This window comes from Heteronotia binoei, chromosome 4 (assembly GCF_032191835.1).
Source record: "Heteronotia binoei isolate CCM8104 ecotype False Entrance Well chromosome 4, APGP_CSIRO_Hbin_v1, whole genome shotgun sequence".
Lineage (NCBI taxonomy): Eukaryota > Metazoa > Chordata > Lepidosauria > Squamata > Gekkonidae > Heteronotia > Heteronotia binoei.
The window spans coordinates 180,973,117-180,986,291 of record NC_083226.1 but is presented as its reverse complement, the minus strand read 5'-3'; the positions used below and the strand labels follow the sequence as shown (position 1 = coordinate 180,986,291).

Genomic DNA, 13,175 nt, shown 5'->3' with positions numbered 1-13,175 from the left:
CCTTCCCCTTCCTCCCCCACAACAGACACCCAGTGAGGTAGATGAAGATATTGGATTTATATCCTGCCCTCCACTCCAAAGAGTCTCAGAGCGGCTCACAATCTCCTTCCCCTTCCTCCCCCACAACACACACCCTGTGAGGTAGATGAAGATATTGGATTTATATCCCGCCCTCCACTCCGAAGAGTCTCAGAGCGGCTCACAATCTCCTTCCCCTTCCTCCCCCACAACACACACCCTGTGAGGTAGATGAAGATATTGGATTTATATCCTGCCCTCCACTCCGAAGAGTCTCAGAGCGGCTCACAATCTCCTTTCCCTTCCTCCCCCACAACAGACACCCTGTGAGGTGGGTGCGGCTGAGAGGGCTCCCCCAGCAGCTGCCCTTTCAAGGACAACCTCTGCCAGAGCTACGGCTGACCCAAGGCCATGCCAGCAGGTGCAAGTGGAGGAGTGGGGAATCAAACCCGCTTCTCCCAGATAAGAGTCCGCACACTTAACCACTACACCGAACTGGCTCTCCTTCACCATCTCCGAGACATTTACCTGAATGTTAAGGCGTTACCTGAAGCTGGTCGTTTGGGGTTTTTAAAAAATACATTTATTCTTTTTCTTCTGTCCCAGGGGCAACGCCACTTGCTTTGCATACGGGCAGACGGGGGCCGGCAAGACCTACACCATGATCGGCTCGCACCAAAACCCCGGGCTGTATGCCTTGGCGGCCAGAGATATCTTCCAGCACTTAGAAACATCCCAGGCTGGGAAAGACCTTCACGTCTGGATTAGCTTTTATGAGATCTACTGCGGGCAGCTTTACGACCTGCTAAACGGAAGGAAGAGGTACTTACATACAGCAACGCAGCTTCTGTGGCAAGGACAGTAAATCAGAGGGAGCCAAGTAGAATTAGAGGGAGCCAAGATGAGTAGCTGTGTTAGCGTGCCCATCGCCGTAGAAAAGAGCCAAGAATCCAGGAGGCCCTTAAAGACTAACAACTAGACGAGCGGGTCCAGAGGAGGGTGACGAAGATAGTGAGGGGTCTGGAGACCAAGTCCTATGAAGAAAGGTTGAAGGAGTTGGGCATGTTTAGCCTGGAGAGGAGGCGGCTGAGAGGTGATAGGATCACCATCTTCAAGGACTTAAGAACATAAGAGAGAGAAGCCATGTTGGATCAGGCCAATGGCCCATCCAGTCTAACACTCTGTGTCACACAGTAGCCAAAAAAACCAAGTGCCATCAGGAAGTCCACAAGTGGAGCTTGAAGCCCTCCCACTGTGCCCCCCCCCCCCCCAAGCACCAAGAATATAGAGCATCACTGCCCCAAAAAGAGAGTTCCAACTGTGGCTAATAGCCACTGATGGACCTCTTTTCTATATGTTTATCCAGTCCCCTCTTGAAGCTGTCTATGCTTGTAGCCGCCACCACCTCCTTTGGCAGTAAATTCCACAGGTTAATCACCCTTTGGGTGAAGAAAAACTTCCTTTTATCAGTTCTAACCCGACTGCTCAGCAATTTCATCGAATGCCCACGAGTTCTCATATTGTGAGAAAGGGAGAAAAGGACTTCTATCCATGCATAATCTTGTAAGCCTCTATCATGTCACCCCTCTGTTGACGTTTCTCCAAACCAAATGCCCCAAGCGTTTTAACCTTTCTTCATAGGGAAAGTGTTCCAACCCTTTAATCATTCTAGTTGCCCTTTTCTCCACTTTTCCCAATGCTATAATATCTTTTTTGAGGTGCAGTGACCAGAATTGTACACAGTACTCCATAGTACTTGAAGGGCTGTCATTTAGAGGATGGTGTGGAATTGTTTGCAGTTGGTTCCAGAAGATCGGACCAGCATCAGCAGGCTGCAATTAAATCAGAACGATTTATGGCTCAACGTGAGGAAGAACTTCCTGACAGTTAGAGCAGTTCCTCAGTGGAACAGGCTTCCTCCTCGGGAGGTGGTGGGCTCTCCTTCCTTGGAGGTTTTCAAACAGAGGCTAGATGGCCATCCGACAGCAATGAAGATCCTGTGAATTTAGGGGGAGGTCTTTGTGAATTCCTTGCATTGTGCAGGGGGGGGCCTTCCAACTCTATGATTCTATATGATCACCATCTTCAAGCACTTGAAGGGCTGTCATCTAGAGGAGGGTGTGGAATTGTTTTCTGTGGTCCCAGAAGGCAGGACCAGAACCAATGGGTTGAAATTAAATCAGAAGAGTTTCCAGCCCAACATTAGGAAGAACTTCCTGACTGTTAGAGCGATTCTTCAGTGGAACAGGCTCTCCTTCCTTGGAGGTTTTTAAACAGAGGCTAGATGGCCATCTGACAGTGATGAAGATCCTGTGAATTTAGGGGGAGGTATTTGTGAGTTTCCTGCATTGTGCAGGGGGTTGGACTAGATGACCCTGGAGGTGCCTTCCAACTCTAGGATTCTTCAGGAGGTGGGTGGGCTCTCCTTCCTTGGAGGTTTTTAAACAGAGGCTAGATGGCCATCTGACAGTGATGAAGATCCTGTGAATTTAGGGGGAAGTATTTGTGAGTTTCCTGCATTGTGCAGGGGGTTGGACTAGATGACCCTGGAGGTGCCTTCCAACTCTGGGATTCTTCAGGAGGTGGGTGGGCTCTCCTTCCTTGGAGGTTTTTAAACAGAGGCTAGATAGCCATCTGACAGTGATGAAGATCCTGTGAATTTAGGGGGAGGCATTTGTGAGTTTCCTGCATTGTGCAGGGGGTTGGACTAGATGACCCTGGAGGTGCCTGCCTTTTCTATGGTTCTATGAACATTTATGGCGGGCAGGAGCTTTCGTGAGTCACTCCTCGCTTCTTCAGTGGCTCACGAAAGCTCTCACCCTGCTGCAGATGTTGTTAGTCTTTAAGGGGCTTCCGGACTCTGGCGCTTTCATAAGAACATAAGAGAAGCCATGTTGGATCAGGCCAATGGCCCCTCCAGTCCAACACTCTGTGTCACATAAGAACATAAGAGAAGCCCTGTTGGATCAGGCCAATGGCCCATCCAGTCCAACACTCCGTGTCACAGAACATAAGAGAAGCCATGTTGGATCAGGCCAATGGCCCATCCAGTCCAAGTAGAATAAAACTTTTTTAAAAGACAGACATCTGGAATGCATGGTAGCGTATATGTACACATGCTCATTAGAGTGGCAGACTAATACCTGGGAGTCCCAGGTTCAAATCTCCACCCTGATGGCAGAGAAGTTTGCTTTCATGCCCTTGGGCTGGTCACACACGCTCAGCTGGATCTAACCTACAGAGCGGTTTGATTGCAAAATCTGTATCCTGCCCTTCTGACCTTGCAAGGGCCACCGAGGCAGCTGACCAATCTGAGACACACATGATAAAGATCACATTTTAAAATTAAATTAAAAATTTAAAAACCAAACGTACCTCATTAAAGCAATTAAAGAGCAAAGTTAGAAAACATAAAAACAGCAATTAAAATGGCGCAGAGTGGTAAAGCTGCAGTACTGCAGTCGGAGCCCTCTGCCCACGGCCTGAGTTCGATCCCGGCAGAAGTTGGGTTCAGGTAGCCAGCTCCAGGTTGACTCAGCCTTCCATCCTTCCGAGGTCGGTCAAATGAGAACCCAGCTTGCTGGAGGGAAAATGTAGATGACTGGGGAAGGCAATGGCAAACCACCCTGTAAAAAAGTCTGCTGTGAAAACATTGTGAAAGTGACACCACCCCAGAGTCTGAAACGACTGGTGCTTGCACAGGGGACCTTTCCTTTCCTTTTCCAAGAAAGATGGATCATTGTGGGAGAGCCAAAAGAAATTTAAAAGTCTTCATCTGATGGCGGAAGATGGCAACGGAGAAGACAGATGAATCCCCCTGTTGCTCTCTGCCATCTGCCTCTTATTTTTTGTTTACAGAATCACAGAGTTGGAAGGGGCCTTAGAGGCCGTCTAGTCCAACCCAGTGCTCTGCAGGATCAGACTACAGCAGCCTTGACAAGTGTTCGTCCAGCCGCTGCTTCCAAACTGCCAGTGAGGGGGATCTCACCACCTCCCCCAGTAGCCAATTCCACTGTTGAACAATTCTTACCCTAAAAACGTTTTCAGTACCTCCCCACCCTTAATTTAACCCCATTATTACAAGTCCTCTCCTCTGCTGCCCGCAGGAACAGCTCCCTGCTCTATCGTGTCTCCCTTCAGCCTCCTCTTCTCCAGACTGAACCTTCTCAAGTCCCTTAGTTTTCCCTCCTACGGCTTGGTCTCCAGGCCCCTGATTCTCCTCCTCGCTCTCCTCCGCACCCGCTCCGTTCTGTCCACGTCCTTGAAGCGAGGCCTCCAGAACTGCACACAAGACTCCAGGTGTGGCCTGACCAATGCAGTGTACAGCAGGACAAGGACATCTTGCAGTCTGGAAGTTATGCCTCTGTTGATACACCCCAAGATGGCATTCGCCTTTTTTGTCGCTGCATCACGCTGGCTGCTCATATTTAACTTATGGTCCACCGACACCCAGAGATCTTGTTCACACACACTGCTACCCAGAAGTATATCCCCCATCCAGTATGCGTGTTTCTCATTTTTGTTACAAAGATGTAGAACTCGGCACTTATCTATGTTAAATTGCATCTGGTTCCCTTCCGCCCACTTTTCCACCATGTTCAGGTCTCGTTGAATTCTGCCTCTGTACTTCAAGAGAGGAATCCTGTCTCTCCCCGCCCCTCAGCCTCCTCTTCTCCAGACGGAACCTTCTCAAGTCCCTCAGCCTTTCCTCCTTGTAGGGCTTCTTGGTCTCCAGGCCCCTGATTCTCCTCCTCGCTCTCCTCCGCACCCGCTCCGTTCTGTCCACGTCCTTCTTGAAGCGAGGCCTCCAGAACTGCACACAAGACTCCAGGTGTGGCCTGACCAATACAGTGTACAGTGGGACTAGGACATCTTGCATTCTGGAAGTTATGTCTCTGTTGATACATCTCAAGATGGCATTAGCCTTTTTTGTCGCTGCATCACGCTGGCTGCTCATATTTAACTTATGGTCCACCCACACCCCTAGATCTTGTTCACACACACTGCGACCCAGAAATATATCCCCCATCCAGTATATCCCCTAACCTTCCCAAGTCCCTCAGCCTTTCCTCACAGGGCTTGGTCTCCAGGCCCCTAATCACCTTCATCGCTCTCTTCTACACCCACTTTCCTTTGTTTTATTCATTTCCATCATGCCTGTGTCTCCCAAAGCAGCCGACATCATTCCCTTCTCCTCCATTTTATCCTCACAACAACCCTGTGGGGTAGGATAGGCTGAGAGCGTGTGGCCAGCCCAAGACCAATGTTATGTGACCCTCGTAAACCTACCTGCTGGCCAGGTATATAGTTATGGTGTAGTGGTTAAGTGCGCGGATTCTTATCTGGGAGAACCGGGTTTGATTCCCCACTTCTCCACTTGCACCTGCTGGAATGGCCTTGGGTCAGCCATTGCTTTCAGAGCAGTTGGCCTTGAAAGGGCAGCTGCTGTGAGAGCTCTCTCAGTCCTGCCTACCTCACAGGGTGTCTGTTGTGGGAGAGGAAGATAAAGGAGATTGTGAGCTGCTCTGAGTCTCTGTCCTTGAAAGGGCAGCTGCTGTGAGAGCTCTCTCAGCCCCACCCACCTCAAAGGGTCTCTGTTGTTGGGGAGGAAGATAAAGGAGATTGTAAGCCACTCTGAGTCTCTGTCCTTGAAAGGGCAGCTGTTGAGAGCCTTCTCAGCCCCACACACATCACAGGGTGTCTGTTGTGGGAGGAGAAGATATAGGAGATTGTGAGCCGCTCTGAGTCTCTGTCCTTGAAAGGGCAGCTGCTGTCAGAGCTCTCTCTCAGCCCCACCCACCTCACAGGGTGTCTGTTGTGGGAGGGAGAAAATATAGGAGATTGTGAGCCGCTCTGAGTCTCTGTCCTTGAAATGGCAGCTGCTGTCAGAGCTCTCTCTCAGCCCCACCCACCTCACAGGGTGTCTGTTGTGGGGGGAAGAAGATATAGGAGATTGTGAGCCGCTCTGAGTCTCTGTCCTTGAAAGGGCAACTTCTGTCAGAGCTCTCTGAGCCCTGCCTACCTCACAGGGTGTCTGTTTTGGGGGAGGAAGATAAAGGAGATTGTGAGCCGCTCTGAGATTCATAGTGTAGGGCGGGATATAAATCCAACATCATCTTCTTATCGAAAGCCCACTCCCTCCTTCCTTTCGACCCTCCTGGCAAGCACGTCTAACTCTTTAAACATTCCCTGCACTAGGTTGATACGCAGTTCGCTCACGTTCGTGTATCTTGGCAAGGTGACCCGAGACTTGAATCAGGTGCTGACGTGCTAAAAGGAACTGCTTAGCAATTTTGTACAGAGAAAGCGACTGGGAAGAGCCCCGGAGGGAGGGGAAACGCAAACGCTCCATCATCTCTCTGGATTATTAACTCCGGAGCCAGCAGATGGCAGTTTGAATATCAGCGTAATTAATTTTCCCTCCACTGCTGATTGTCCCATCCAGTGTGTTCGGCAAACGCGTTCTGCCCCCCGAACTTTCGAGTGTGAAATGAAGCGAAGATTCCTCCCACCCACTCCTGGGAAATCTCAGTTATACAATCGACATTAGCATGCAGCAGACTGTACGTTCAGATAAATCAGTAAACTAACTTCCTCGCTGGTGTTTGGGAGCCATTGCCCGTGGACTTCGAGCCCGGCAGGAGCTGTCTCACTGTTGCCTTCCGAGGGCATCACACCAAACAGAGGAAGATATTATAGCATTGGGGAAAGTGCAGAAAAGGGCAACTAGAATGATTAAAGGTTTGGAACACTTTCCCTATGAAGAAAGGTTAAAACGCTTGGGGCTCTTTAGCTTGGAGAAACGTCGACTGCGGGGTGACATGCTAGAGGTTTACTAGATTATGCATGGGATGGAGAAGGTAGAGAAAGAAGTTCTTTTCTCCCTTTCTCACAATATGAGAACTCGTGGGCATTCGATGAAATTGGTGAGCAGTCGGGTTAGAACAAGTAAAAGGAAGTCCTTCTTCACCCAAAGGGTGATTAACCCATGGAATTCACTGCCAAAGGAGGTGGTGGCGCTTACAAGCATAGACAGCTTCAATAGGGGATTGGATAAGCCTATGGAGCAGAGGTCCATCAGTGGCTATTAGCCACAGCTTATCGTTGGAACTCTATGTCTGGAACAGTGATGCTCTGTATTCCTGGGGCTTGTGGGGGGGAACAGTGGAAGGGCTTCTAGTGTCTTGGCCCCACTGACGGACCTCGTGATGGCACCTGGGTTTTTTTGGCCACTGTGTGACACAGAGTATTGGACTGGATGGGCCATTGGCCTAATCCAACATGGCTTCTCTTATGTTCTTATGTGACACAGAGTGTTGGACTGGATGGGCCATTGGCCTGATCCAACAGGGCTTCTCTTATGTTCTTATGTGACACAAAGTGTTGGACTGAATGGGCCACTGGCCTGATCCAACAGGGCTTCTCTTATGTTCTTCTGTGACACAGAGTGTTGGACTGGATGGGCCACTGGCCTGATTCAACAGGGCTTCTCTTATGTTCTTATGTGACACAGAGTGTTGGACTGGAGGGGCCACTGGCCTGATCCAACAGGGCTTCTCTTATGTTCTTCTGTGACACAAAGTGTTGGACTGAATGGGCCACTGGCCTGATCCAACAGGGCTTCTCTTATGTTCTTCTGTGACACAGAGTGTTGGACTGGATGGGCCACTGGCCTGATTCAACAGGGCTTCTCTTATGTTCTTATGTGACACAGAGTGTTGGACTGGAGGGGCCACTGGCCTGATCCAAGAGGGCTTCTCTTATGTTCTTATGTGACACAGAGTGTTGGACTGGAGGGGCCACTGGCCTGATCCAAGAGGGCTTCTCTTATGTTCTTATGTGACACAGAGTGTTGGACTGGATGGGCCACTAGCCTGATCCAACAGGGCTTCTCTTATGTTCTTATGTGGCACAGAGTGTTGGACTGGATGGGCCATTGGCCTGATCCAACATGGCTTCTCTTATGTGACACAGAGTGTTGGAGTGGATGGGCCATTGGCCTGATCCAACATGGCTTCTCTTATGTTCTTATGTGACACAGAGTGTTGGACTGGATGGGCCACTAGCCTGATCCAACATGGCTTCTCTTATGTTCTTATGTGACACAGAGTGTTGGACTGGAGGGGCCATTGGCCTGATCCAACAGGGCTTCTCTTATGTTCTTATGTGACACAGAGTGTTGGACTGGATGGGCCACTGGCCTGATCTAACAGGGCTTCTCTTCTGTTCTTATGTGACACAGAGTGTTGGACTGGATGGGCCACTGGCCTGATCTAACAGGGCTTCTCTTCTGTTCTTATGTGACACAGAGGGTTGGACTGGAGGGGCCACTGGCCTGATCCAACAGGGCTTCTCTTCTGTTCTTATGTGACACAGAGTGCTGGACTGGAGGGGCCACTGGCCTGATCCAACAGGGCTTCTCTTATGTTCTTATGTGACACAGAGTGCTGGACTGGAGGGGCCACTGGCCTGATCCAACAGGGCTTCTCTTATGTTATTATGTGACACAGAGTGTTGGACTGGATGGGCCATTGGCCTGATCCAACAGGGCTTCTCTTATGTTCTTATGTGACACAGAGTGTTGGAGTGGATGGGCCATTGGCCTGATCCAACAGGGCTTCTCTTATGTTCTTATGTGACACAGAGTGTTGGAGTGGATGGGCCATTGGCCTGATCCAACAGGGCTTCTCTTATGTTCTTATGTGACACAGAGTGTTGGACTGGATGGGCCATTGGCCTGATCCAACAGGGCTTCTCTTATGTTCTTATGTGACACAGAGTGTTGGACTGGATGGGCCATTGGCCTGATCCAACAGGGCTTCTCTTATGTTCTTATGTGACACAGAGTGTTGGACTGGATGGGCCATTGGCCTGATCCAACAGGGCTTCTCTTATGTTCTTATGTGACACAGAGTGTTGGACTGGATGGGCCATTGGCCTGATCCAACAGGGCTTCTCTTATGTTCTTATGTGACACAGAGTGTTGGACTGGATGGGCCATTGGCCTGATCCAACAGGGCTTCTCTTATGTTCTTATGTGACACAGAGTGTTGGACTGGATGGGCCACTGGCCTGATCTAACAGGGCTTCTCTTCTGTTCTTATGTGACACAGAGGTTGGACTGGAGGGGCCACTGGCCTGATCCAACAGGGCTTCTCTTCTGTTCTTATGTGACACAGAGTGCTGGACTGGAGGGGCCACTGGCCTGATCCAACAGGGCTTCTCTTATGTTCTTATGTGACACAGAGTGCTGGACTGGAGGGGCCACTGGCCTGATCCAACAGGGCTTCTCTTATGTTCTTATGTGACACAGAGTGTTGGACTGGATGGGCCATTGGCCTGATCCAACAGGGCTTCTCTTATGTTCTTATGTGACACAGAGTGTTGGAGTGGATGGGCCATTGGCCTGATCCAACAGGGCTTCTCTTATGTTCTTATGTGACACAGAGTGTTGGAGTGGATGGGCCATTGGCCTGATCCAACAGGGCTTCTCTTATGTTCTTATGTGACACAGAGTGTTGGACTGGATGGGCCATTGGCCTGATCCAACAGGGCTTCTCTTATGTTCTTATGTGACACAGAGTGTTGGACTGGATGGGCCATTGGCCTGATCCAACAGGGCTTCTCTTATGTTCTTATGTGACACAGAGTGTTGGAGTGGATGGGCCATTGGCCTGATCCAACAGGGCTTCTCTTATGTTCTAAGCCATGACAAAAGTCCAATGCCAAGAAGCAAACAAGCTCCCAGCCCAGATTACTATACAAAAGTCTCACAATGTATGAAATCAATACTGAAAAAATTGTCACCAAAATCTTACAATGCTAATTCATGGGAATAGCAAAGACACAGAGTTTTTCAAACGCATTTTACAATAGGCACATGCGCTAACGAAATAAGTCTGTAGACTCTTGACTTGAGTGAACTGCAAACAATTAAAGTCACAGTAACCAAACTGATGCTGCATAAGATACCATCCACAAGCACGTATAGAAAATATTCAGAGCTTCGAATGGAGACCTGCTCCTTTCTTCAGTGCTCTAATAAGGATGCTGTTGTGCCCCGCAGTCTTCGGAAATGGGGTCGCTCGCTGGGAGAGGCGTTTCACAGATCGCTTCGTCGGCCGTCAGTTTGGATGCTTGCACCAAATGATAACTTTCCAATTATTAACCAAATCACATCGAGTCAAGGAAATGCCTGCAACGCTTAGCATTGTAAGATTTTGATGACAATCTTTTTCAGTATTGATTTCGTAAAACTGTGAGACTTTGGGGCTGTGAGCTTCTTTGCTTCTCGTCATTGGGCTTATGAGGCATTGTGGAGGCAGATCCATGGCTTTGTGGCTGCCGACTGGAGTCTCATGTCTGCACAGAATTCACTGTATTTGGGGAGGGACGGTGGCTCAGTAGTAGAGCATCTGCTTGGTAAGCAGAAGGTCTCAGATTCAATCCCCAACATCTCCAACTAAAAAGGGTCCAGGCAAATAGGTGTGAAAAACCTCAGCTTGAGACTCTGGAGAGCCACTGCCAGTCTGAGTAGACAAGACTGACTTTGATGGATGCAGGGTCTGATTCAGTAGAAGGCAGCTTCATATGTTCATATATCTTCATATAATTTGGGGAGGGATGGTGCTCAGTGGTCGAGGATCTGCTTGGTAAGCAGAAGGTCCCAGGTTCAATCCCCGGTATTTCAAACTAAAAAGGGTCTAGGCAAGTAGGTGTGAAAAACCTCAGCTTGAGACCCTGGAGAGCCATGAATGGAGCTGTGGCTCAGTGGTAGAGCATCTGCTTGGGAAGCAGAAGGTCCCAGGTTCAATCCCCGGCATCTCCAACTAAAAAGGGTCTAGGCAAATAGTTGTGAATAACCTCAGCTTGAGACCCTGGAGAGCCATGAATGGGGCTGTGGCTCAGTGGTAGAGCACCTGCTGGGTAAGCAGAAGGTCCCAGGTTCAATCCCCGGCATCTCCACCTAAAAAGGGTCCAGGCAAGTAGGTGTGAAAAACCTCAGCTTGAGACCCTGGAGAGCCATGAATGGGGCTGTGGCTCAGTGGTAGAGCATCTGCTTGGGAAGCAGAAGGTCCCAGGTTCAATCCCCGGCATCTCCAACTAAAAAGGGTCTAGGCAAATAGTTGTGAATAACCTCAGCTTGAGACCCTGGAGAGCCATGAATGGGGCTGTGGCTCAGTGGTAGAGCACCTGCTGGGTAAGCAGAAGGTCCCAGGTTCAATCCCCGGCATCTCCACCTAAAAAGGGTCCAGGCAAGTAGGTGTGAAAAACCTCAGCTTGAGACCCTGGAGAGCCATGAATGGGGCTGTGGCTCAGTGGTAGAGCATCTGCTTGGGAAGCAGAAGGTCCCAGGTTCAATCCCCGGCATCTCCAACTAAAAAGGGTCTAGGCAAATAGTTGTGAATAACCTCAGCTTGAGACCCTGGAGAGCCATGAATGGGGCTGTGGCTCAGTGGTAGAGCACCTGCTGGGTAAGCAGAAGGTCCCAGGTTCAATCCCCGGCATCTCCACCTAAAAAGGGTCCAGGCAAGTAGGTGTGAAGAACCTCAGCTTGAGACCCTGGAGAGCCATGAATGGGGCTGTGGCTCAGCGGTAGAGCATCTGCTTGGTAAGCAGAAGGTCCCAGGTTCAATCCCCGGCATCTCCAACTAAAAAGGGTCCAGGCAAATAGGCGTGAAAAACCTCAGCTGAAAGCCTGGAGAGCCGCTGCCAGTCTGAGTAGACAAGACTGACTTTGAGGGACCGAGGGGGGTCTGATTCAGTAGAAGGCAGCTTCATATGTTCATATGTATTGAGGCCGTGTGTGTCTTCTGTGTTACCTGTACTCCTCAGGACGGAAGCAGTAGGTGTTCTTATGGAGCAAATGAATCCATCTCTTTGCTAATCTAAGGTTTCCTCTGCAGGCTGTTTGCCAGGGAAGACAGCAAACACGTTGTCCAAATAGTCGGGCTGCGGGAAGTCCACGTGGATACCGTCAGCTTGCTTCTAGAGGTAATTTTGACTCGCGGGGTGGTCCTTTCTAACTTGGGAGGCTCCTGGCACGCTAAGAGGGGACCGCAGAGCCTGCCGATTCATTACCCTAAAATCAGCATTGCAGATTAACTAAATGCAGTCAGTCTCACAAGGGTCTGCCCTTAGACCTTCTGTTTCTCAGCGTGACCAAGTGTGCATCCCATTACTCGCCATTCAGCTTCTCCCTCACTCTTGCAGTTTTGTAATTGACTCTCCCTCTTCAAAAGCTTTTTTAAAGGAATCTTTTAATGGCCGAGTATGGAGGAGCTGTTCTGCCTTGGGATTTGCTTTCAGGGCACGGAAATGGATTAGACCCCCCGCCCCCGCCCTTTGGCCAGCAAATGCTGGAAATGCAATAAACCGAGTAATGGATCAGAGTTGTCCACTGAGATGGTGACAAACAGTATGGAGTGCCTGCCAAAGTCTCGAGGCGGCAGGAGGAAGGTTGTGGGCCTAACTTCCCTGGGAAATTATAGATGTTTGTATACAAATGCTAGAAGCGTTCAAGGTAAAATTGGTGAGTTGGAATGTTTAGTGTTGGGGGAAAACAGAGACATTGTGGGAATTTCAGAAACTTGGTGGAATGAGGAGAATCAGTGGGACACGGTGATTCCTGGATATAAGTTATATCGGAAGGATAGGGAGGGAAGGGTTGGAGGTGGGGTGGCTCTGTATGTCAGAGAGGATATACGGTCCGGTAAGACTGAGGTTAGAGAATTCAATTCACTTCTCGAAATGCTTTGGGTCAAAATAGAGGGCCCAAAAGGAAATTTAACTATGGGAGTTGGTTATCGCCCACCAAATCAAAAGATAGAGGATGATTATAATATGATGGAAGGATTAAAGATAGCGGCTAAATGTAAAAACTGTGTCATAATTTTAACTAGGTGATTTTAACTACCCTCAGATTGATTGGGTCAATATGTGTTCAGCTCGAGAGAAAGAGATTGAGTTTCTAGATGCTCTCAATGACTGTGCTATGGAGCAGATGGTCACAAAACCTACCAGGGGTGGGGCGATCCTGGATTTGGTCCTAAGTAATGCCCAAGACTTGGTGAGAGATGTAAAAGTGATCGCACCGCTTGGGAGCAGTGACCATAACGTTATTGATTTCACCATTTGTATAAATAGGGAGTTGCCCC

The 13,175-nt window shown here is 49.4% G+C and overlaps 1 protein-coding gene across 1 annotated transcript in view; it reads left to right on the top strand.

Moving 5' to 3' along the window:
- The window catches only part of KIF24 (kinesin family member 24), an 85,458-nt gene that overhangs the window by 45,112 nt on the left and 27,171 nt on the right, over positions 1-13,175 (top strand). Inside the window, exons 6-7 of the mRNA XM_060236611.1 lie at positions 625-840; positions 11,925-12,012. Of these exons, the coding sequence (XP_060092594.1) occupies positions 625-840; positions 11,925-12,012 (304 nt within the window). The remainder of the gene's footprint in view (positions 1-624; positions 841-11,924; positions 12,013-13,175) is intronic.